The sequence below is a fragment of the Sminthopsis crassicaudata genome, chromosome 1 (assembly GCF_048593235.1).
Source record: "Sminthopsis crassicaudata isolate SCR6 chromosome 1, ASM4859323v1, whole genome shotgun sequence".
Lineage (NCBI taxonomy): Eukaryota > Metazoa > Chordata > Mammalia > Dasyuromorphia > Dasyuridae > Sminthopsis > Sminthopsis crassicaudata.
Window position 1 is genome coordinate 509567614 of NC_133617.1, and position 26007 is coordinate 509593620.

The following is a 26007-nucleotide window of genomic DNA, read 5'->3' on the forward strand; positions in this document are numbered from 1 at the left end:
TACATGACGTAGTTTTTTTAGACTCCCTATAAAAGTCATTCCCAGGATTTCCACCAAATAAGAAAGCGTGGTTGAAACTGGGAGTTAGGACAAATACAAATACTGGGTGGTTCACAAATTCAATGAATGACCTTTATTTTTCTGGACCTCATTCTGCCAATCTGTAAAATAGGTATAATAATCTTCTGTCTTTCTCGGGCAGGGCTGTTTGTGACAATCCAATGAGATGACAAAGGTGAAATTAAATTGAAAACTGAAGAGAACTAAACACATGTGGGAGATTCAATTTTCCCTCTCTAAACCTCAGTTTTCTTCTCTGTAAAATGGAGTAAAGCATCTAAGGCATCTAAGAGTTGGCCAAAACTATTTTCATAACAATAAGATGTTTTTATTTCTAATGTGTTAAATAATGATAGTGGAGAAAAAAATGACAATACCTCTCCAGTATCTCTGCCAAGAAAAGCCCATGGACAGTGATCATGGGTCATGAAAAGTTTGAACAAGTGAAAAACAAATACCAATAGATATAACCCATATAAACAAAAGCTCTTTGGGGGGGCAGGCTCCTTGATAATTTTTAAGTGTTAAGGAGTCCTGGGATTAAATAGATTAAGAACCACTGGTTCTGTAAGGTTTCTGTCAACCTAAGACCCCACAGGATAACTCTTACATCCAGGCATCCACTGGTTACTGCCTGTCAAGTTGCCTCAATTATATCAGAGGCCAGTGGGCTTCTTAGAGGCTGGCAACAAATAGCTTGCAGTCCTCTTAAGGTCAAAGAAAGGAAGTGGTAAGTCCTTGGTCAGTATCAATTCATGTAAGTCTTTCCAAACTTTTCTAAAGTCAGCCTGCTCATCTTTTCTTATAGAATATTAATATTCCATTAAATCCATGGCTTATTCAGCCATTCCCCAACTGATGGGCATCCACTCAGTTTCCAGTTCCTTGACATTACAATAAGAGCCGCCACAAACATTTTTGCACATGTGGGTCATTTTCTCTCTTTTATGATCTCTTTGATCTCTCAGATTGGCATGAAGTGGTTCAGGACAGTAACCTGATGCTCCTGCAGTCCCACTACCTGAATTAGTGAATTCCTCTGAGAGGAACAAGAATAGGAATGCTCCCAGAACCTAGATGCAAAAACCTGAAGACCTGCCTGAATCTTTATGGGTAGGGCAAAAATTGAATGAATGAGTGAGCTTAGACTACAAATCCTGCCAACTTCCCCATCACCCTCTTCAGCTGAAAGTCTGTCTGTCTGTCTGTCTGTCTCCTTTCTTGTCTTTCCTGATCCAGGAAAAGCTTTCATCCCATCTCACAATGCAAAGTCAGTGAGGTCAATCAGCAAAAATAGATGAGAACCTACCACCAAATCCTCTGCCTCTTGCCCCTGTAACAATTTTAGGCTGCATGAGTCTGCACAGTGCCTAGACCACAAAGAGGAGATAGCCTCCCTCTCTTTTTCTCCACTTGGACCACACACATGAGTTACCAAGTTCTAATAGCTACAGGGAAGAAACAGATGATTAAAATTCAGCTCTAACTCCTGCATTGTTTCCTATAACTTCTAGACACTTCCCCTGATGGTCACCAGGTTTTAAGGGAGTCACTGAAACAAGGCAGAGTTCAGGAGGCTGAGGGGACCTAGAAAGACAAAGGCTTGAGAAGGACCAAGAGTATAATCTTCAAATTCCTGAAGGGGAGAGGCAAAAAACTTGTTCTGCATAATAACAACAACAATAACTATAACTAGTATTTACACATTAAAGATTACAGAAGTCTTTACCTATATCATCTCAAGGACTACTAGTATAACCTTGGGCAAGTTTAACAATAATAATAATTAGTATTTATATAATTCTTTCAGATTTGCAAACCAATTTACATATATAAAATCATTAGATCCTTATAACAATCCAAGGAGGTAGGTGCTATTACACCCATTTTACAGATGGAGAAACTAAGGCACAGAGAAATTAAGTGGTTTGCATCCATGTAAGAAGAGATAGCAACTATTTAAGATGAAGTTACAGAGGGAAGGAATGAGCATTTATTAAGCATCTACTGTGTTCCAGGCACTGTGCTAAGTGCTTTACAAATACTACCTCATTTAAGCCTCACAACAATTGTGGGAGATAGGTGCCATTATTTTTCTCTTTTTCTACTGGAAGAAACTGAGGCAGGCATTAGTGTTAAATGATTCATCCAGGGCAACACAGCTATCTGAATTCAGATTGATCCTAGGTCCTGCATTCTATGCACTGCACCACCTAGCTGCCCAAGGTGGGAGGTGAGAGGTCGAGTGGGGAATGGAGAAGGCAATGACTATAATTCAAAGTCCTGGGGTCATTTTTCTGCTCTTGCAAAAGCATGGTCCCAGTCCGCCAATCGACCCTACTCCAAACCTGGTCTGCAATTCTTTCTAAGAGTTTTTTGCATACATGTTTTGTCCTCTCAGCTCCTGGAGGTGAGGATTCCAATCTCTTCCTTCTCTCCACACCCAGGAGCACATTCTAGTCTCTTCTAGGTTCCACACCTTTGAACACATGACTGGAATATTCTCCACTCCCCACGAACTCATACCACCCCACAAGCCCCAACCCAGGTCCAACCAGGACAGAGGAGCCTCTTTTCAATTACTACAGTTACTAATGATCTCTCCCCTCTCAGAATTCCCATAGTTTTTACTGTCAGTGCCATATGCATTAGCCCTCTGTTATTCCTTGCAAGGTGGAGCCCTCTTCTCTCAGTCTTATTGCCCTATTTGCATCCACCTCCTCTTCCTCCTCCCTTGGAGAGCTCACACAGGACTAGGTGAGGTGCACAGGAAGCACTCAGATTCCTTACTGACAGAATCATTACCAGAAAAAAGGAAGAAACCATGGCTTCCTCTCCTTCCTGGAGATACAGGAGATAGGACACTACAACTACTTGCTGGATTTTCCCTGCAATGGATCCAAGGTTCTTAAGAAAGCCTGAGGGAAGAATTTTAGCGATAGGGCTCAGTTCTGGGCAGCCTGCTGAACCACTTCTGCCTTCCTCAGCCACTGGGAATGCAGTCTAACATCTTATCCTAAGATGTCCTAATCATTTCTGCGTCTATGTATCATAGACGCTGATAAATTCTATGGACCCCTCCTCAGAATAATGCTATTAAACAACTGAAGGAAATGTTAACTTTCAGTTAGGAGTTACTATTTTTTTCATTCTAAGTTTACAGACACCTTCCCCTTCACCCCCATAGCTAGAGTATGAGGACAGGCTATGGGAGAAGATAAGTTATAAAGGAAGGAGGCTATTTCCTCAATTCAATGCATGACAATTTTGATCAGAGACTACAGTACATCAGAGACATTGAACGGAGGAATAGGGAAAAAGGAACAAGCATTTATTAAGCACCTACTATATGGCAGGCACTGTGCTAAGTGCTTTATAGATAAAGTGTTGAAACTGAAATTCCTGAGTTCAAATCTGGCCAGAGACACAACTGATCCTGGACAAATCACATAATCCTGTTTGCCTCAGTTGCCTCATTTGTAAAATGAGCTAGAGAAGGAAATGGCAAACCATTTCATTATCTTTGCCAAGAAAACCCCAAATGAGGTCACAAAGAGTCAGACACAACTCAATAACAACAACATCATTAGGAAATTCCAGGGAGCTTCTCTACCAATCCCATCTAAACTTCATGCTCAGTGCATTGAATCTGAAAAGTTAATTCTTGCCAACTACTTAAGATCCGGAAACTGATTAGTTAAAAAGTTGTTGTTGTTGTTGTTGTTGTTGTTTTTTTAAACAGAGTCCAATCATCTCAAATAACTTTCTAGGGAGAGTAACTGATGATTCTCCAATTCAAGGAAACAGGACTTCCCACCGAGATACACATCTCTAAGCCAAGGGTTCAAACCCCCAAGCCAACATTGAGTTAAAGTTGAAACTTTTCCCAAGGAAAAAATCACAAGATATTGATCATCCTAGATTTAGAGCTGCAAAGATTTATTTGCCCAAAATCACATGGGTAGGAAAACATAGAGCTAGGATTAGAACTCCAGTTCTCTGGCTCTGTATCCCAGCTTTCTCTTTACTGTACTGGACTGTCAGGATCATAAGGACTTAAGGGGAGGGAGTCTAGAGCCTCTAAGTTGAAAGCAACACTTTTCTTAAATCCAATTCAGAGATCCTCTGGGACAGGGAAATATTGAATGCATCATGATTACAGAGGCCAAATTATCCTGAAGGGTGGGGTTTCTTTGAGGCCAGTGTAGATTTCCTTCTGCAAACATCCCAGACAGCCAGTCCAAGTTTCTGTTCAAGGTCCACAGTACGGCCCTTACAACCTTTCCCTATTATAATTATAACTAAATCTAATCCCACCCAGCTTCACAAAAAGCCCGAGAGACTTACTCCAAAGAAGCTCCAGGAAACTCGGCCCATCCCAGGAATCCATCACTACTCTCTAGGGGGTCATCCAGCCCAGGTCAGATTCCTACACTCCTCCCCCTAACCACCAACAAGGACCACATTCCTCACCTCTCACCCTTCCTCCCCACAACCAGGAAAGGGCAACACAAAGTCAGTTTGGATTAAATAATTAAACTGAAAGGAACCTAGATTATTCCACTAGCTCCAAAATAAAGCACTGAAGAGATAACAAAGTACTTTATTTAAAAGATAAAAGTGACTTGCCCAAGATCATATGGTAAGTAGGGAACTTAAGTTTCTGTGCTTCTACAACTTCAATTTTCTCCAGGACTTTCAGAAGCCTCCTCATTTGGAAATTCATTTTACCTCAGGACTTCTCACACTGGAAGTAAATTCCTCTTCTTCAGCCTTTTACTTTGATCTCTGATTTCTTGTAGAACCCCCGTTTTAAGGAGAGTGTCCAGGCCAGCCATGTTTTCAGTCTTCCCCAAGCTTTACCCCTGATTCTGGACTTCCTCTACTATCTATATATTCCCCCTCAGCAGTACCTTCTTTCCACCTCACTCCCTCAGCAGGTTTTCAGTTTCCTTTATAGATACTCTAGAAAATAAGCTTCTAATTGCACGTGTTTAACATATATTGGAATACTTGCGTCCAGGGGAGGGGGAGTAAGAGGAAGGGAAGGAAAAAAATTTGGTTTGGTTTTGCAAGGGTGAATGTTAAACTACCTTTGTATGTATTTTGAAAATAAAAAGCTATTATTATTAAAAATAAAAATAAATTAAAAAAAAAAAAAAGAGGCAGCTTCTTTCTCAGTCACTTAGCACAATTGGGCTTAGTCAATGATGTTTTCTTAAATGGTCTTTCCATGGGGTCAGAGGGATTTTCAGAACCTGGAGTTTTAATAAGGTGTCACCTAAATTGGAAAAGGGAAGTGGGAAAGAGGCACATATTCCAGAGATGAGTGCCATTCCACAGTGATTATTATAATTATTATAATAACAAAAATAGCTTACTGGTGACTCTACCTTCTTCTCTTTGAAGAGCTCAGACTTATCTCTAGGCACTTAATCTTCATCCTATCTGAATCTGGGCCTTTTATTATCTCCATTTGGAAAAGAGATAAATTAAGGTCCAGAGAGAATGGGTGACCGGAAAGGTTACAAGGCCATAGCAGACACTCCTATTGCCTGGCATCCAGGACACAGTTCTGGTCCAATAACTCAGAGATTTTACTAGACTTCCACACCCTCAGAAACCAATCTATGGTCATGTTTACTCCATAGATCAGATCAAGAACCTACCATGGGCCCAGCCATGGACCTAGCATTGTGGAGGTGGGAGTAGGAGGAATCTGCCTCCCATCTTGACTCAGAAAAACCACAATTTAGCCATATCTATGCTGTATGTGTTGGAGGCAACTAGGTAGCTCAGTGGATAGTCACTCTGTATTTTTGCCAAGAAAAGCCCAAATGGGTCATCGAGAATCACACACAACTTGAAATAACTGAAGAATAAAGTAGAGTTTCCAGGACACACAGATTGTACAGCAGCACAGCCAGAATCCAAACTCATTTTCTGGCTAATTGTAGTGTTCTATCCACTATCACCAAGCTGTTTCCCTACTCATGAAAGACTTAGGCCTTGTGTTATTTTATTAAAATGCTGTACAGATATCAGCTTAATCTCCCCAATGAGATCACAAGTCTTTCAAGGGCCGAAACCACATCTCAAGTTTCTCTTCAACATGCTGTCTCTGTTTCTTCATCTATAAAATAAAAAGAGTTCCTTCGAGATCTAAATCAATGATCCTATGGAGTGCAATGAAAAAAACAGACTAGTGCTACAATGACCTTCTTCATAGCTTAAATGTCATAAGAATCCTGGGAAAAGGTATATAGAGATAGGTATATAGAGTAGGGGGAGAGGGGCTATGATGAACATTAGGAAACTCAATTCTCCATCGTTTGACACTCAAGATGGGTAGGGGCTCTGAGCCAGACTAAGCAAAAGGTCTGTATATGACTGAAGTATATAAGAATCTCTAGAAGCAGATTGGAGGTAGGACTAAGAAAAGAAATGTCCTCATGGAAGCTGAGTCAGACTGATAGTAGTAGTAGGATATGGCTTCAAATCCTAGTCCTAGAACTTCCTCTCCTGTGATATTGGACAAATCATAATTTTCCAACTGAGAAATGGGGGTAGAGGGAACCCACACTAAGTGACCAGGTTACTTTCAGACTGAATTCTAGGATTCTAAGACAACTGGGTCATATGTAAAAAACTTTCCATTACGGAAACAAGATATAAAACAGCAGATGAAAAAGGAGAAAAAAATTAGTTCATTATTCTTCCACTAACACCCTGTGATGCTTGAATAGTCACTTAGTCCCTTTGAGCCTCGTTGGCATTATATCTAAAATGGGGCAATATTTTATCAGCCAAAAGTTAAGGGAATAGACTGGGGATAAATGGACAGGGTTATTTTTCTTGGGGGGGGGGGCTTCTTCCTATTTCACCCAAGCTTGGAAGTATAGTGGTTACTTTCAGGTCCAACCCTACTACATAAATAGTACTGAAGTTCTGACCTGCTCCATTTGGCCTGGATTCTCCAAGCTTACCATCTTGGTGTTAAGACTTAGTGTGAGCTCCACATTATCTGGAGTCCTACTGAGACTCGGAATTCATGAGCTCAAGCAATTTACCCAATCAGCCTTCCCAAGGTTGTAGACATGCATCCCCCATCCAGCTATTACTGGTTTTCCTCTAGTTCTGAGATCTTTAAGTATATTTCTCTCTTCCTACAGCAAGATGTCATTGTGCAGACCATCCCTATTCCCATCCACTAGAAACCCTGAATTCTGGACAATGGTATAAAAAATATTTCAGTGATTGTCTAAGGGTGGTGACAGGGTTGAGATAGGACTTTTGGAATTGCTCCTGCATTTAAGAATCTCTCATCCCCTGTTTCACTCTTGGTTATCTGCCCTGTCCTATTCTCTAATGGCTTCAAGAGTTATATCACTGGTTAGACCTGTGAATACCTCAAGGGTACTCCTATTCCCTCCCATTCCCCCAACACACATGCATACGTGCACACACACAGCACGGTTCTGGGCACACTGAATGGACTTTTTGCTGTATTACCCTGACCTGCATTCATTCCTGTCCTATGCCTCAGTTTTTCCCCAGCATGGAGGTGGCCAGTTGCAAGATGGAGATCATTCCTAACACATCACACTTAGTTTAACTACAAAATACCTGCAGTCTGCTTTGTAGGATGCAAAGGGGTACAAGGTAGGGGTAAGAGAATGAGCCTGAGTGCTCTTTCAAGAGAAGCTGCCTCAGCATCAGGAGATAAAGATTTATTTCTTTGCATAGGAAGTGGGGAATGGGGGAAGAGAGAGAGAGAGATTCAAACTAAATGATCTCTAAGTTTTATTCTAACAAGTCTAAGGTCAAATGTAAATTCTTCTGTTTGGTATTTTAAAGCCTCTCACACCTGGGCTCCTACTTAACGTTTCTAGCCTATGCCCTTCCTGCAGACTTTTCCAACCAAACTGGTTTTCTTAAGGTAGGAAGGGCCATCTCTCATCTCTGTGCCTTTGCACTGTTCATTTCCCATAGAGTCCCTTTTTAATCTCTCCATCTCAATCGCTAGTTTTCTTCAAAGATCAGCTCATAGATTCTATAGGAAACCATTCTGGATCCCAGACACCTGCTAATAGCCTTCCTCAGTCCTACTGCCAATCTTATCGTCTTGTATCCATTTTGATCAAGTGAGATAGATTGTGTACTTTGTAAACCTTTAAACACCATAAACATTAGTTATTATTTTGTATAAATCTCTATGTGTGTGTAGTATGTATACACACACACACACACACACACACACACACACACACACAGAGCTCTAACAGCTTACTTGTAAGCTATTCCAGGATATGAGCATTTGTATTTATTCCTCTGGGGTTCAACACAGTGGCTGGTACAGAATAGGTCATAATACTACTGCTAATGCCAATTGACTCTCTACAGCTGGAAAGGAAACCCCTGTGGCAAAACTATAGAGAATATTGAATGCCAGGCTGAGGAGTATCAAATTTGTATTTTATGCAAAGAAGGATCCAGATTAAGGGGTTTTATTTATTTATTTTTTTTTTGGTGAGGTAATTCCGATTAAGTGACTTGCCCAGGATCACACAGTTAGGAAGTGTTAAGTGTCTGAGCCTATATTTGAACTTAAGTTCTCCTGACTCCAGGACCAGTGCTCTATCCACTGTGCCATCTAACTGCCCCTTGGTGAAAGCTTTTGAAAGAAGAAATAATGATCAAAGTGAGTTAATACAGGATAACTTCTCTGAAGCTGGCAGTGGCCCTTCCCTACAAAGTCAGTCCACTGTTCTTTCCCATCTCCTCCCTAAGAAAATGGCAAACAGGATAGGTTTTTTTCTTCCTATATACTCACCCTCATGCCAGGATCTGAGCCTGGAAACTGGTGCTATAGAAAGAGACACAGAATCAGGAGGCAAAATGGGAACAAGGATATAAAGAAAACTTTCTTGTCCTGTCACAGGGAAAGGGGCCAGGAGACCCTAAGAGTCACATACTGACTGCCCAGTTGCTGGACTATTCAGAGATTCATTCCAATCTCTCCCTCTCCCTCCCCCACCTTCTTCTCTTTTTCCCTCCCTCTTTTCCTCCCTCCCCCTCTCTCCCCTCATCCCTATCTCTCTCTCTCTCTTCTCTATAAAACTAATATCCTGGATTAGATTAACCTTGAACACAGCAACTATTTAAAACAAGTCCTTTAAAGGGCTGGTATTTCATTTTTAAAAATCACTATCCTCCACCTAAGTAAACTTGGGGCAAGATTCTCCTCCTAGAGCTATGTGGTTTCCATAGCCCACTTCTAGTTTCACAGCAACCCCAGGCAACAGCCAACCCATGCCATTTATTGAAAGGGAGCTCTCATCCCACTAGCCAAGCCCTCCGTTGCCTGGACAAAAGCTTAGACCAGCATCTGAGGTCACATATGTATGCTCCGGCTGTCTCTGACATCCTATCTAGGAGGCCCTGTGTCCAAGAGCAATGTGAATAGCTGGCAGCTGATAAAATCCAAGTGGCTCAGGGATTAGAACCAAGGACAAGGAAAAAGAAGATTTAAGATTTAAGATGGAGGACTCTCTCCCAGGCTTCTCAGAAGGTATTTATGTTATCTCTAGTCCTAACCACCAACATGGCTTTGTCTAAGTCACTTTGGATCTTAGTCATTCCATCTGAAAAATGGAATGATTCTATTTACCCATTGGCCAAAGCAACAAATAGCAGTCATAGTCATAATGATAATGATAATAGCTAACATGTATCATGATTAAAGGTTTGCAAAAGGCTTTAATAAAAAACAATAGCTAGTATTTTAAGGTTTGCAAAGCACTTTATATGTTATCTCAAGAAAATCTTGGCTCTGATAGGAGACTGCTTTGTGATCATGGCAAGGGATTTAAATTCTCTGAGGTTCAGTTTCCTCATTTGTAAAATGGGAGAGCAGTGGTACCTTTTTAAGACTGCTATAGGGAGAGTACGATGTAAATCCTGGATCATAAGCTATCATTGTAACCATTCCTCCTCCCCTACTCTGGATTTTCCTGGCAAGCAGAAGGATGGACACAAAGACACAGAGTCACTTATATATGGCTCCAGAGCCATTCTCCAGAGCCCTTCCACACACAACCCCCAAAGATACTGTCAAGCTGCAGTTCGGGAGGATACAAAAGATGCCACAAAGTAGACTCCTGAGCGCCGTGATAGGTAAATTCCTTCTTTGACCCCCCCAAAGAAACCAGAATGATGGGCTGATCTGGGGCAGAGGAAAAGGGAGCAGCTAGAGAGCTGCAATACCCAGGGGGCAGGCAAAGTGGGTAGTAATTAAGAGTACATGCAGTGCTCCTCCCTTTGCTTCGTATATGGGTCAAGGGCCCTTAAAGGGCCCCATCTCCCTTTCGTTAGGGACAAAGGCACTTGAGAGCAGGCTCTAAGGAAGTGGCAACCCTTCTCTAGGCTCTAAGGAAACACATCACTTAGTGGAGGAAGTAGCCTTTATTAATGGGTGGTTTAATCCCAGGTCCTTGCCTTAGCCCATTCTGGGAGAGGACTCCCAAGGGAACTCCCCCTTCCACAATACAGATTCCCCCAAATGGGCACCAGTGCTCAAGCAAGAAAGGTCTTCCAGCTACAGTCCTCCTGCTCCTAAGTGACACTGGCAAAATGTAATATTGGTGATACCTCCATGTATGTATTGTAGAAGTATAACAGAAACAGAGTTCTGTACCAGGAGCCCTTCGGAGACATTGCTTTTAATTTTGGTTGAAAAATTATTTCCTTTGAAAAAAAAAAAGAATTATTTGAAAAAAAATTTTTTTCTTCTCTCTGGGTCACAGTTTCTTATCTATCAAGTGAGGAATGGAGCTGGCTGTCTCTCCTCACTCCAATACTATGATTCAGGCACACAGTTAAGTGTAAGCCATAAGTATAATACTGTTATTTTATTCCAAACCCTTCCTTTCAGTTCTAAGCTCTCTTGACCCCTTACCCTAACGTTTCCAGATCATCAGAAGTAATTTTAGTTCAGGGGCTTAAGCCCCAGCTGGTCACACAGGAGATAGCTCTAGAGAAAATGGGAAAGGGGTACCTGGTATCAACAGGGGCAAGACAACCTTCCCTTCCCCCCACCACAGGTGCTGCAGCTGCTGCAAGAGGGAGCCCAGATCAACAAGGCAGGAATTCATCTGTTTTCCAGCAGCCCTTCTAACATTTGTCATTTTCCTTGTCAACCTCACTGACCATAATGGCTGTGAGGTGGGATCTCATTTGCATTTCTCTAATTTTCATAGATTTGTAGCATTTCCCCCTACTCCACATGGCTTGGATTTCTTCCCCCTGAAAACTGCCTGTTCATATTCCAATACACACACAAACACAAATGGCTCTTATTCTTACAAATTTAAATCCATTCCATATGTGTATATACATATATGTATATACACATATGTACGTGTGCATATATATAACAAAATGGATTTTATTCTTATGAATTTAAATCTGTTCCATATGTGGGCATACATATATAAATAGAATATAAGATTTTGATGATAAGAGATTTCTATTATGGGTCAGAGTGGGCCTACAGTTCTGAGCATGTGTGAATGGAGACAGTTGGGAGTTTCCCAGGATATTGTAAAGTAAACAGCAGAGTAGGGGGATGGGGGAGAGAGAGTTTTAGTCCACTCCCCAATCAGCAGGCTGTCTCCCAAGTAATTACCTTTCCTATTTCCTTTCTCCTCACCTACTTAGCTTCTGGGGCCCTCCATCCTCAGCCTGACCTACCCAGAAACAGATGAGTCAGTCCATAGGGAGGGTCAGGCCATCACTCACAGAGAGGCAGATGATGTGCCCCAGACAGAAGGCTGAGGGATAATGGGCAGGATTCCCCAGTTGTAAGAATGGCCTAGAACAGGAAGACAGAAAAGATCCTCATCTGGGCCAGATCCAGATGTTGCTTCAGGGCCCCAGCCCAAGGCTCCTCCTAGTACCAAATGAGCCAGGGGTTCTGGAGAGGAGGGGAATGGGGAAGGGAGGGCTAAAAACCTCCAGAGCTCCCAGATGAGGGCAACTGCAATCTGAATATATGAAAACCCAGATTTAAACAATAAAGGAGGAGGTAATTCTTTCTTTTACCAAAGGATTTCTTACAAACTGAAGTGGTCCTTTTAACAGCAGGCTCCATCCCCCCTTAAAGCAAGATTGCTTTACACAGATGCAATTAGCACTTAGCTTTCTCAAGAACACAGCTGTGTCAAGTGAGATTCCTTCCCCACCCCCTACCCTATAAGGAGCTCTCTCTTCCCTTCTCTTGTCCGGCACAGGATTAATTTGAGAACTCTTAAAGAGGAAACTTTTGCTTTTTCTCAGTGAATGCTTAAACTGACTCTAAATACAGACAAGCATACCTGGGTTCTAACCCCTCTTAACTGTTCGCTCTACTTTCCAAGCAGGGAAAGTTGGTAGACAAGGAAATAACACTACGCCACTCCCTCTCTGGGCTGCTTCCCCGAAAGCCCAGATTGCTGAATTCTTAAGGTTTCCAGAACAGCAAACCCTGCTGTCAGGAAGAACGACTCGACTGGTTTTTTTAAGAATGGGTAGAAAATAATCTCCAGACAGAAAAGGGATAGATTCAAGACTCAGATTGAGAGATGTATTTCTGGACATGGCTAATGTGGGAATTGATATAAATATTTACAACAAGGATTTTGAGGTAGGTTTTTTTCTCCCAGTAGAGGTGAGGGAGAGAGAATTGAATATTTGTTAATTGAATCAAATCAAATCAAAAGAAGAAAGGGTGCTTAAAAAAAAAAACAGGATGGGAGATTTTATATCTTGGGGAGCAAGGGGAGTGACTGAGAGGAGGACAAGGCAGCCAGAAGTCCTAGGTCAGGATCTAGGCTACATAAATTCACAGACTCTACCATGAACATGCTACGTGAGCTCAAGTCACTTATCCTCAATCACGGAAAGAACATTCAACATGATCAGGAGATCTTTTGTTGTTGTTGTTTGCTTTTTTTTTTTTTCTGATTATACAGAAAACTTTTAAAATTCACATGTCTTTATGAATCATGTTGGGAGAGAGAGAGAAAACGAACTAGAAAGTATTGATTTACATTCCACTCCATAGTTGATCAGGAGATCTAGGTTCAAGACTCAGCTGTCTCATTAACTACTGTTTATATGACTTTAGATCAACCACACAGCTTCTCTGGGGGTCCACAGTTCACTGCTAGGCTCAATAATGAAAGCTGGGGCTTTATGAATTGCTGAATCATTGTTCTCACTGATCTCTCACATACATGTCCAATCCAGTAGGAAGGCCTGACTCAAGGGTCTAGGGCTCACTGAGCTCTGAGCTTGGCCAGTCACTCTCACCCAGCTTTGGGAAGGGGAAGGAAAATATTTTCCCTGATGTGAGAAAGCTCCCAAGTGACTCATTCTCAGGAGACAATGATAGAAGCAGGACCCGTGACAAGAGAGAAGCTACTAGTTGATCAACTAGGAAAGATTTGGTTCTCCAAAACGTGTAAGGGTAGAGAGAGACTGGATCCAGATTCTCTGGATTCAGAGAGGAGAGCCAAGCTGTAGCCCAGACCAGGCTGGATATCAGTGGGGAAGTAAAAAGCAGGAGTCTAGACTCTCAGCCTCCCCCTCTGACAACAACCCCCTGCCTCCTCTTCATCCCCAGCACAATCACTCAGCCCCTCAGCCCTTCACAGTCCATATAATAGCAATTTGGAGAGGGGAAGTAGAGCCACAGGCATCCCCCCAATCAACTTTTAGCATATGTTTCTACAAAAGCCACAGACATTGGAAGTTCCTAGTCTTCTAGATCCTAAGAACTTCTAGGTCCAAGTCCTACTAAGTTCCAAGTCTCAGATCTGCCACTAATTTGCTATGTAGCTTTGGATAATAATAATCATAATCATAATCATTTCCTCCTCTGTAAAATAAGAAAATCTAAGTCTATTTGTACTGAACCTTACATACAGTAGGCATTCCATAAATGCTTGTGGAATTGGATGGTCTCTACAATTTACAATGACATGTATTGAAACCCAACCAGTTACTCTCAGAAAAAAACAGAGGTCTCTTGTTTTTTCTGTAACTGACTCCTTGCCCACCTGTTTGTCAACTAGTGACCAGCAAGATTACACTGCTTTCAAAGTAAAGTAGGCCCCATTTGGTCCAGGAAACCTTTCCTGTTTACTCCCACTGACCTCTCCCTCCTTTCTGGAATCCCACAGCATACCACATAATTTTATGCTAATACCTGCACTTCCCCCTATTAGATCATAAGAAGCAAAAATCAAGATTTGGGCCCTTAAATGAATTACTGCAAGTCATGCACAGCCAAGGCTGAGCCCACTAATTTTTCCATACCAAGGCCTTTCTGATGCCAGGCTGAACTGTTTAGACCTGATTCCACAGGTAATGGAAAGATATATGTGATTTCTATGTTTGACAGTTTATACATATATGTACACACACACACACACACACACACACACACACACACACACACACACACACACACTTTGTGTTCCTTCCTGGAATATCTACTACAGCTCAATTAATGCTTCCTAGTTATAACACCCCCATAACCAGGGCTCCTCTTCTAAGTGTCTCCTGGTGATCTCTCAGTCTGCGCTGGGTCAGTTTGGGAAGCAGGAGGAGGGAAGAAAGGCTCCAATCTCACTTAATAGTGGTTTCCAGGATGGACTGAGGAATTAAAGCCAGGGGCAGATTTGGAAAAACCACGAAGAAAACCTAGGAGTCCAGACACCCAGGCTACTTTCCTGTTCCAAAGATCTTAGATTCAGAGCTGAAAGGAACCTGGGATCATCTACTTCAACCTCCTCATTTTGAAGATGGAGGCTCCAAGCCCCAGAGTAGTAAAGAGAATTGCACAGTCGCAAAATAAGGAATAGGCCTGGAGTATGAAGGCAGGTTGTCCAGTTCCAAATCCAATTCTTTTCGCACTCCCTGAGGGCCGCCTCTCCCCAGCGGGGGGAGGGGAGCTTTCAGCTGCTTGGGCTAGGGCCGACGCTGCCATCCCTGGGTGCACTGTGTAGTGGAAAATGCCCGCTTTGTCCCGAGCCATACAGGAACCCTGATTGTGCCCTCCCCTCCCCCTCCCGGCAGGGCCAGGGCCCAGGAGTGGTGCCAGGGGAAGGGAGGTAGGAAGAGGAGGTCTGACAGATAAGGCCCTCCTTGCCTAATGAGGGATCAGAATGAGAAACCAGGGGATGTCCAAGGGCTGGCTTACAACACAGAGACCTAATGTTTCTAGGAAGTAAGATGGGGAACAAAGCTGGAAGCCTTGGCTTGAGAGCCATTTCTGTTCCCCACTTTAAATCACCCAGCAGGTGGTCTTATTAGGCTTCTGGGGGAAGTGGGGGGGCAGATGCCCACTCACCCTGAGGGTGCAGGAGACATGGGTAAGGAGAACCACAGATGGCACAAATCCTTGCTTCCTCCCTTACCTGCTCAGGATCAGGACAGGAAATTTGGCTCTTCCCTAATTCCCTTTCTTGGTAACCTTATCCCAAGTTTTGACATTCCCCCCATCTCTTCTAAGCTTCAGTCCAAGAGTCTCCCTTAAATTCCATGTGCTACCCCTAGCTTATAAACTCAAACTCTAAACTCATAAACCTAGCTTTATAATCTCACCCTGCTGTTCTAATCTAACCCTTATCTCTGGTCTCCATCGCCATCACCCTCCACCCGGCCCCATCTATCCTCTCTGGTGCAGTGTGGTAAAGGAAAGTTAGCTTTCAGTCAGAAAGACCTGATTCTAAGTCCTGGATAGTTGTAGGATCAATGGGGTGACCCTGACAGATGGGAAAAGACAGACAGGTGCTCAAGAGGAGATGACAGGAGGAGGAAGAACTCCAAGATCAGAAACTATCTCCCAAGGGACGTTTCATTCTTGGTCTGGTGAAAAAGAGCCAAGGGAGGTGTAAACTTACAACAACAATATTCCTCCACAAGCTACTCATTCAATAAGCATTTATTAATCACCTATGCCACGCTCAAGGCACTCCATCTGACATATTTCCAGAGTTCTCCTCCTAAGAGGATTTTTATACTATCATCCTTCCAAGAAGGTTCAAATACTTTTTATTGTTTCCTTCCTTCTACCATACCAAGTCCAGATTCCCATGCATGACCCTTTAGGGGCCTAAATGATGGCATTTTTTATAGTACAATGACACAGTGATTCCCTGCTCCCCTTCACCCCACTAAATGCCCTTTGCTTATTTCTCTCTGTGAGCTAAGTTTCTGCTCATCTTGGCTCCCCAACATGAAAAATGTCTTGCTAGATCCAAATTCTACCGACCATCCAAGAGCCAACTTAAATGTTATTTCTCCTATCTATTATCCCCAGAAGAGCCAGGGAGATATTTAGAGTCAGTGGAATAAGCCCACACATCCCTGCTATGCTTCCTCCCTCCAGTCCCTGGGGCATAAGGGGGAAGATCCCACCTCTAAATTCTGTTGAGTCAGCCTTACCTCTCAGCCCCTTGGGGAATCCTGGGGCTACCTCAATACTGGCAGAGAGGAGAAAAGGATACATTTTGACTGCTCCAGACTTTGTTCCAATGGCCATGATGCGAAGCTTGGGGTCATAAGCCAGAGAGCTGGGCTGGTTGGGAAATCCATGTTCCACGGTCTGGAAGGAAAAGGAAATGGCTAGTGACATTCCAGATCCTGGGAAGGGGCTACAGGGCCCCCTGAGGGTCCTTGTTCTTAAAGGGCAAGGGGCAGAAGGAGAGACACAGATTAGTTACCCAAGACTGGTTCAGACACATGCCCAGACACACAGACAAACTGATAAACAAAAATCACACACGCCTTTCCATTACCTACAGAATCAAGTCTAAACAGCTCAGCCTGGCACTGGAGAGGGAGTGCATTACAATGGTCTCAGGATTCATGTAGGCCTGAGTTCAAACCATGATTTTGTCCCTTCACTAGCTGAATGATCTCAGATAACTCATTTAAGTGGATCTCCTCATCTGTAAAAGAGAAAACTCTCTGCCTCATAGCACTACTGTAAGAATAGTCTTAAAATGCTATGTAAAAATAGGTTTTTCCTTGCCTTCTCAATGGGTAGGCAAAATGGGAGATAGAGAATTCCAAAACTGAAAATAAAATCGAGTTTTAAAAAATGCTATGTAAATATAAAAACATCCTACACAATCCGGTCCATGTCCAGAATAACCTCGTGGACCATGACAATTTCCAGTGATTCCAGCCTCCTCCATACCACTCCCTTGGTACATGGAACAGTGTTCCTTGTAACATCTGGCTGAATGACGTCAAGGAAGTCACAGATTCCTCAATACAAAGTGAGAGGGTTGCATGAAATCACCTCCCTGATCCCATTCATTTCTAAATCTAACATCCTTCTAGAATCTTAGATATTTTTAAAATAAGTATATTTATTTATTATATTTATAATAGTAAGTTATTTGATAAATTAAAATAAATTTAAAAATTTTATTTTTAAAATAGGTTCTTATTGATGTCTTTTGTTTTTTTATGTTACCATATTTTCCTCTAGTATTCCTAGCCTTCCCCAGGAGCCATCCTATATAAACAAAAAGTATTTTTCAAAGACAAAAAAAGAAAAGAAAAGAAAGGGGGGGGGGGGAAATCAGTCCAATCAATACACTGGAAATAGTTTTAAAATATAAACAATGTGCAACACCTGTGGCCCTCCTACCTCTCCTCAAAGGGAGGGGTTGTGTGTCCTTTCATAGCTCTCCATTTGAGTCATGCTTTGATCATAGATCTTAGCATTTATTATGTGTCCAGGATTTACCTTTATAAAGCTAATTTAGAGATATTAGAGGACCTTCCATGCATGTTAATCACATCTCTAAATTAAGCCATATACCCCCAGAAACAAAGCCTGTGCTTTACAGCTCTATCCTCCCACAGTATCTAGCCCAGAACCGCATACTTAGTAAAAACTTAAATATCAGTATAAATAAATGCACACAAACAAATAATCGCAGATCCCAGTCAGGCCGAATACTTCCTATTGACTTTGCAAAAAGCCTAAATTACAGAACTTTGCTCAGAAAGTGCCCATCTATGTTCAAAGTCAGGTGGATGAACGCCTGGTGATTCTAAAATCACCCCAAAAGGGAAAAGAGTGGCCCTGCAAAAGCTCATCTCAGAGTTACGTCCAACAACCAACCTTCTTCCCATTCTCCAAGAACAATTCTAGGTCAGTCTATGGTCCCAGGAGACCAGGTAGGAGCGGCAGACCTGTGCTCCTGGATATCACTTCAGAGGGAGGGATGTACTTAAACGAGCCCAATTCCCCCTGACACTTCGGGATGCTGACATCCAGGAATTTCTCCAAACATTCCCTCACCTCTCAGACCAACAAGCTTGCCTCAATAAGATCAGTGAGACCATTCTGCAATTACTTCCTTCTAGCTTCCAGGGTGAGTTCCAGTGTCTGGCTGACCAGACCCAAAGATTCCCAGTATTTTTATGGGCTTGGCTCTGGAAACCGACTGAACCCCAAATCAATTCCACTCATCTCAGGGTCCCAGGTCATACAAAAGGGCAAATCTCTAATTTTTGTCTAGGACTAAGGGTCAGAAGGCAGTGTCTGTTCATCAAGCCCACAAGTGGAAGGAAAGATGCTAAGTCATAAAGTTCACCCTCCTGCTTCCAAGCAAATCATACCAAGTACAATTCTCCCTTCTCGGGAAAACTCTTCTTTCTAGCTACTCTAGATCTTTTACAGAATTTAAGGATAGAAGGAACCTTAAAAGCAATCTAAACCCACCCCTTCATTTTAACAGATGAGGAAATCAAAGCTCAGAGGTTGTCATTTTCCTCCTGTCAGAGGCAATTAAGTGTGGCCTTTTAAAAGCAGTGGACATGGAGTATGGAGGAACCTAACTTTGAAAGGCCTAATTTGACTCTTTTTAACTCCTCAATCGTCATCCTTTTTGATCTCCAAGACATTTCACATTGTTGCTCACATTCTTTTTCTGGATACTCACTCCTCCCTGTCCAAGCTCTCTTTCTACCTGTCTGATTGCTTCTTTGACATCTTACTGACTTGTCACTCATATTGAAACTCATGTGAGCCTTCACCAAAGTTCTGTCCTGGACCCTCTTTGTGACCTCACTGGCACCCTTGGATTTCATTATCACATCCATGTAAATGATTTACAGATCTATAAATCCAGCCCCAGTCGCTCCCCTGAGTGTTAATCCCAGCTCACCAACTTCCTATGGGATATTTATATATGCCCCAGAGACACCTCAAATACAAAATATCCAAAACACAGTTCAGAACGTTCCCCTCTTCCAAAAAAAAAAAACATTTCCCTTTTCCAATCTTCCCTTTTCTGTAGGGCAGTGCTGACAGCTTCAAATAGAATGAGACCCTTAAAGGCTGCACACTGACTTAGAAAGCCACAAAATAACATTATCTGTGATGTATTGTATTTTTATTCTGATCTCACTAGAATTGTGAGTTTGACACTTTTACAGAAAAGGACACTGCCATTTTTCTCTTATTTTCCCAGGTTGGTAACTTCCATTTGGTCACCCCAGATCTTTACTCTCATTTCACATATCCAATCAGTTGCCAACATTTGCTTTTCTGCCCCCACAAATATCTCTTGAATCTGACCCCTTCTGTCTACTCCCATGATCAATACCTCAGTTCAGAGCTTAGTCTATCTTTGCTTTCATCTCCCTGAATGATCTGAACTCAACTCTCTCCCATTTCCTTTCCATCTTCCACTAAGCTGCCAAAATGGTTTTCCTCAAGCACAGGTCTTACCATGACATTTCCCCTATTCAATCGATTCTACTGCATCCCCAGCACTTCCAGGATTAAATATAAATTTCTCTTTTGTTATTGAGATTTCATTTGGATTTTCTTGGCAAGAATACTAGAGTGGTTTGCCATTTCCTTCTCTAGGTCATTTGATAGATGAGGAAACTGAGGAAAAGAGATTAAAAAAAAAACTGTGACTTAGTGTCACACAACTAAGCGTCTGAAAACAGATTTGAATTCAGGAAAATGAGTCCTCCTGACTCCAGGCCTGGCACTCTATGCACTGGGCCACCTAGCCAACTCCTTGATTTAGCTTATTTTGGTGATGGTTTGTTTGTTTTTTTCTGAGGCAATTGGGGTTAAGTGACTTGCCCAGAGTTACACTGCTAGGAAGTGTTAAGGGCGTCATGACTTCAGGGCTGGTGCTCTATCCATTGGACCACCTAGCTGCCCTTTGATTTAGCTTTTAAAGCCCTTCACAATTTATCTCCAACCCACCTGGCTAGTCATCTTATACAATCCTCCCCTTTCCCCACTCTCCTTTCTCTTGGTTCCATTTCTCTTCACCTTTCCACTAGCTATACCCCATTCTGGAAATATACTCCCTCCCCTCTCTGCCTCCTAGAATCTTTCTCTTCTGTTAAGCCCCTTAAGTACAAGCCAGATGAAACCTTTACTGAGCTCCACATCTGCTAGTGTTCTTCCTCCCCAATTACCCGTTTATTCTTTTATATACATATAAATGTACACATGTATCTATACATATAATTATTATTTATCTCCCTTCCCCTTCCCCCTTTAAAATATACTCTCCTTGAGGGCAGGGATTATTTCATTTTTTTAATTTTTTTTTTTCCCTCAGAGCCTAAAGTTTAAAAAATGCTTGCTGATTAAACGCCATCTTGGCAGCTTCCTATCTGTGTAAAGAGCTTCTCTAAGTCTTAGTTTCCTCTTCTGTAAATGAGTTTACTAATACAAAGAGTTACTATAAAGATCAAATTGGATAATGTACGTAAAGCACTTGGCAAACCTCAAGGCTTGTAGGGTCTCTTCCAACTTTAAATCCTCTGCTGCCTGAGCAGAGGGCAACTTTGAGGAACTAAGAGCCTTCTACAAGCACAAACTTCCCCTTCCTGGGAACTCCATTAATATTGAGGCAGGGACCACTCCCTCCTTCCTCTGGAGGTTTCTGAGAAGTTCATAAGATCTACTTCCCTCCCCCCGATCAACGACCAGACCCCTACTCAGAAGTATAGGACTCAGTGACCAAAAGATGTCCAAGGTCAGACTTCCAACCCAAGAGTCCTTGTGTTTTTGAGAAGAGGTGACACGGAGAGCCCGGCTGGGAATGGAAGCTTTGGTCTGGCAGCTGTTTCCGCTTCAAATTTCAAATTATCCAGCAGGTGGTCCTAATAGGTTTCTTGGGACCTCACACCAGCTGACAGAGAGCTCCAAGCCCATCCCCCAACCCAGGTGGAGAAGATGCTTTGAAATCAATTCCAAATTTCCTCATTTTGGGTGTCAAAGAAACTTTCTAAGAACCCAGTGAGAAGAGTATTTACCGCTTTATCCCCAGTCCCCTGTCTCCTCCCTCCCTAACATGCTTCCCTCCATTCCCAAAGGTACCGCTTGTTACTACTCCAGCCAAATGCTGTATTTGTCTTGGATTGGGCTACAAACACATTCCGATAACTAAAAGATGCCTTCCCCTGTTTCAGCCCACCCACACCTCTCCCTCCAGGACCCGACCAGTGGTGAATTCTGAACCCAAGCCAGACCTCCAAGAACTCAAATCCAGTGGCCGGTCAAAGGTTACATTTATCCTATTCTTTCTCCTGCCTCAAAGGAGAAATCTTTTTCTGACCTCCCTATAAGGGCTCAACAACTCAGGGTTCTCTGCATTCTCCCCAACCAAGGATGTCACCTAGATAGGACTTCCCAAATGGATAAGGGTGGCAGTAGAAGGTCAACTAAGAAATATTCATTGTGCCCTTCCTGTGTAATAGTAAAAAGAGCAATAAATCTGGGGTCAAGGACCTCAGTTCAAATTCTACCTCTGACCATTAGCTATGTGACCATAGGAAAGGCACTTAACAATTCTGGACCTCAATTTCCCATTTGCAGATCTAGAGGGTTATATTAAATAGATTTTGAGAGCTCTTCTTGCTCCAAATGTAAGACCCTGGGTTTATGCTATAGGGCATACAAGAAATTCTTGTCTTCAGGAAGCTTATAGTCTTATTGGGGGAAAAACCCCACAAAAATTATAATATAACAACGTTGAAACTAGAAGGATGGATCTAGTCCAATCTTGAGGGTACCTAGGGGCCATAAGCAATACATTAAAGCTATGGAAAAATAGATTTTAGTTCACTGTAAGAACTTTCTGATCGATCATAAAAGGTCCCCTCAATGGAATGGAATGCTTCATGAGGTAGTAATGTATAATAATATATAATGAATATAATGCCACAAAAAACCATAATATTCATGAATATCATGTAGTTTTCATGATCAGGGGATTCTCAGACTAGGTGAGAAGCTGGGCTCACTAGACGGACTTCTAGGCTTGCCTTCTGACTCCTTGAGACACAGGTTTCTGCAGGAGGCAGGGGGGGCATCCCACAACTTCACCCTCAGCCTGAAAATACATGCGATTGCTATCTTTCACCTCTCCCACCCTAGCTCTTCAGCTGGGCTATATTTAAACATTTCTCCAAATGTGTCTAGCTAGCTCTCTCCCTCACCACACACCTCATTTCCAAGCTAGAGCTCCCCCCTGCACTTCTGGGGAAACTTTATCCTGGTACGGGTAACCCTGGCGCTCCCCCAATGCTGGTACTAGGTCATGAAGCAGCAGCAGCCAGGCAGGAAGCAATCCTCCAGGCTCTGAGCTAGCTCTGGATTTAATCAATGGCTATTGATGGGACTCTACCCCAGCCCCCACTACCCTCACCTTGGCCAGTCCCTCCCCTCTTTCTGGGGGGAAGGAGAGAATTAAACAACATAGAACTGCAGCTTTTGCAATAGCCCTGTGACAATGGGAAGACATAGTATTATGGTAAAGGGGGCTAGGTCTGGAGTTAAGAGGATCTGGATTCTGCCATTTACTTACTATATAGAATGAAACAGTGGATAAAATGCTCAACATGAAATCCGGAAAACCTGAGTTCAATTTTGAGGTCACTTCTTAACTGTGTGACCCTGAATATATACCCAATTATCTATCTATCTATCTATCTATCTATCTATCTATCTATCTATCTATCTATCTATAGATATAGATGATAGATGTAGATATATAGATATCCTATCCTTTACTCAAGAACATATGCTATAATTCTTCACTTATTACCACTGCAAATCACTTAACTGATACTAGTCTCTTTGCCTCAATTTTCTCAACTGTAATGAGGATAATGATAGCACAAACATCCTGGGATTAAATGAGATAATATGTATAAAAAGTGCTTAGCACAATGCCCAGTACATAGGTCTTATAATAAAAATGCTTACTTCCCTCCCTTCCTCAAGATTAGTCAAATTATCTGTCTTGGTCTGAGGAAATATAAAAAATAATAAGTTGGATTGGAATTCTAAAGTTGTTTCCACCTTTTAATATATAAACCTATGATTCCATTTCACAGAGGAGGAATATGAAGCCCTCAAAGGTTATGGACACATTGGAGCATCAGAACCAGAACCTAATTCTTTCCCTTTGTGTGTCTTTAACAACTACTGCCTAACTCAGATAAGCCCATGAAGAAATGCAACACTTTCACTTAGGAAGTTTAAAAAAAAAAAAAAAAGGGAAGTGGGGGACAACCCCTGCTCTCAAAACTAGCTTGCCTTCAGACTCCTTGAAACAATAGGTTTCTGCAGAGGGTGGGATGGGGAAGGGAGGGATCTTCCTGTAAAAAGGTCCAGGTCGGAATCATCTAACTAAAACATTTTCTAGAATCCAGGGGGCAAATTGTCAGGGACAACAGAGGAGGGCTCATAGTTGCCCCAGTAGCTCTTTCTCCAAACAACTATTCCAGAATGAAACTGTCTCTCCTCTCTAAAACTGCTCTCTGCTTTCATCCCTCAGTCTCCCAGTAGAGAGATTGAAGAGGTTCTTGGGAGATCAGAAATGGGTTTTGACAGGAGGAATTCAGACTCTGTCTGGCCCCCACCCTACTCCACCCCCTACTTTTCTCATATAATATGTCCAATCTAACTCTCAACTCTTAAATTCTCAAAAATTTTGGTCAAAGGACCTCTTTACACTCTTAAAATTACTTTTAACCCAAAGAGCTTTGGTTCATGTGAATATAGCATTTACTATATTAGAAATTTAAAAACATTTGTTAAATACTAATTTGCCTAAAAATAACAATAAACCCATTATAAGTTAACATAACTTTTAAAAATGAAAAACAACTGTATTTTCCAAAACAAAACAAAAAAAATTAGTGAGAAGGCTATCACTGTTTTACATATTTTTGCAAATCTTTACTGTTGGGCTTAATAAAAGATAGCTAGAATGCTTCTGCATTTAATCTGTAGCGATATGTAAATTTTGGTTCCCCCCTCTCTCCTCCCTTTTGTGGTGAAACTCTTTGAAAAGACTGTCTACAATTGGTGCCTTTACTTACTTTCCTCTCATTTTCTTATTAATTCTCTAGAGTATGGCCCACAACTTCATCATTCAGCTGAAACTCCTGTTTCCAAAGTCACTAATGATCTCATAATTGCCAAATCCTCTGGCTTTTTCTCAGTCCCCATCCTTCTTGACCCATATGCTGCCTCTGACATGGTCAATCATCTTCCTTTTCTCCTAGATATTCTACTCTTCTCCTTCTAGGTTTTTGTGACAATACTTTCTAATGGTTCTCCTCCTACCTATCTGACCATTACTTCTTAAGGCTCCTTTGCTGGATCTTCATTTAGATTCCAGCTTCTTACACTGTGGGTCTCAACCTCCAAATGGAATCTTATATAACTGAATATGGAATTTGTGAAATTATGATTTATTATCAGTAAATGCTTGATTTGTACACTTATTTTATATACCTATATACCTGGTTCATGAAATAATTTCTTGGGTAAAAAGGGGTTGCAGTGGAAAAAGTTTAAGAAATTCTGATCTAGATTATGCCTTATAATCGCAGGTCTCTGTCCTGCATATTTTCTTCTCCCTTGAAGGATACTATTTCATTTGGTGATTGATTTAATCAATTCCCATAGATTCCATCATTTCTATAGTGATGATTCTCAATCTACTTTTTCAGCCTTAATTTCTCTCCTGTCATCTAGTCTCCCATTTCCAACTACCTACTGGACATTTTGAATAAGATGTACTGTCAACATCTCAGAATCAAATATGTTCCAAACTGAACTCATTATTTTTTTCCCTAAGACTCTTTCCTCTTTTTAACTTTCCTATTAGGCTTGTAACCTAGGTGTTATCTCACTATTACATCCAACCTGTTACCAGACCGGTCAATTTTACCTTATATAACATGCCTCCCATACGTCCCCTTCTCTCTCCTTTGACAATGCTACATTCCTCACCTTATGTCTAGACTACTGTAATTGCCTGCTGGTTGGTCTCTCCCCGATCCAGTCCATCCCTCACTCTACTGTCAAAGTGATTTTTCTAAATCAATCCCCTTCTTACTCAAGAAATCCTAGTAACTCCCTATCACCTCTAAGATAAATTTGAAATCCTCTGTAAGCCCATCAGAACCATACTCTCCCTTTTCCAGTCTTCTTACACCCTATTACCTCCCCACCCTCCCCCGGCCTTGCTGTTTCTTAAACAAGACATATCCCAAGTCCAGAATTCCCATATCCCCCCAATCTCCTAAATCCAGAGCTCTCTTCTTTATCTCTGCTTCCTGACATCCTTCAAGTCCTAGTTAAAATCTATCTTCTACAGATGCTTTTCCCTATCCCTTAAGCTTCTAGTGCTTTCCTTCTATAGATTATTTATCCTATATATAGTTTATTTATACACTGTCCTCTATTAGACTGTGGTCTCTTTGAATTCCGAGATTCTTTTACCTTTCTTTGTAAACCCAGAACTTAGCACAGTGCCTGGCTTTTGTTATTGTTGTTGAATTATTTCAGTTTTATTTGGGATTTTCTTGGCAAAGATATACAAA

The 26007-nt window shown here is 41.8% G+C and overlaps 1 protein-coding gene across 3 annotated transcripts in view; it reads right to left on the bottom strand.

Annotated features, from left to right (window-relative positions):
- LLGL1 (LLGL scribble cell polarity complex component 1) overlaps positions 1-26007 on the bottom strand; it is a 100411-nt gene that overhangs the window by 67188 nt on the left and 7216 nt on the right. For all 3 annotated transcript variants that reach the window (XR_012487589.1, XM_074297581.1, XM_074297492.1), the window contains exon 2: positions 16614-16711. Coding sequence is in view for 2 of the 3 variants with exons in the window: in XM_074297581.1 (XP_074153682.1) it covers positions 16614-16711 (98 nt within the window). In the remaining variant the exon portion in view is untranslated. The remainder of the gene's footprint in view (positions 1-16613; positions 16712-26007) is intronic.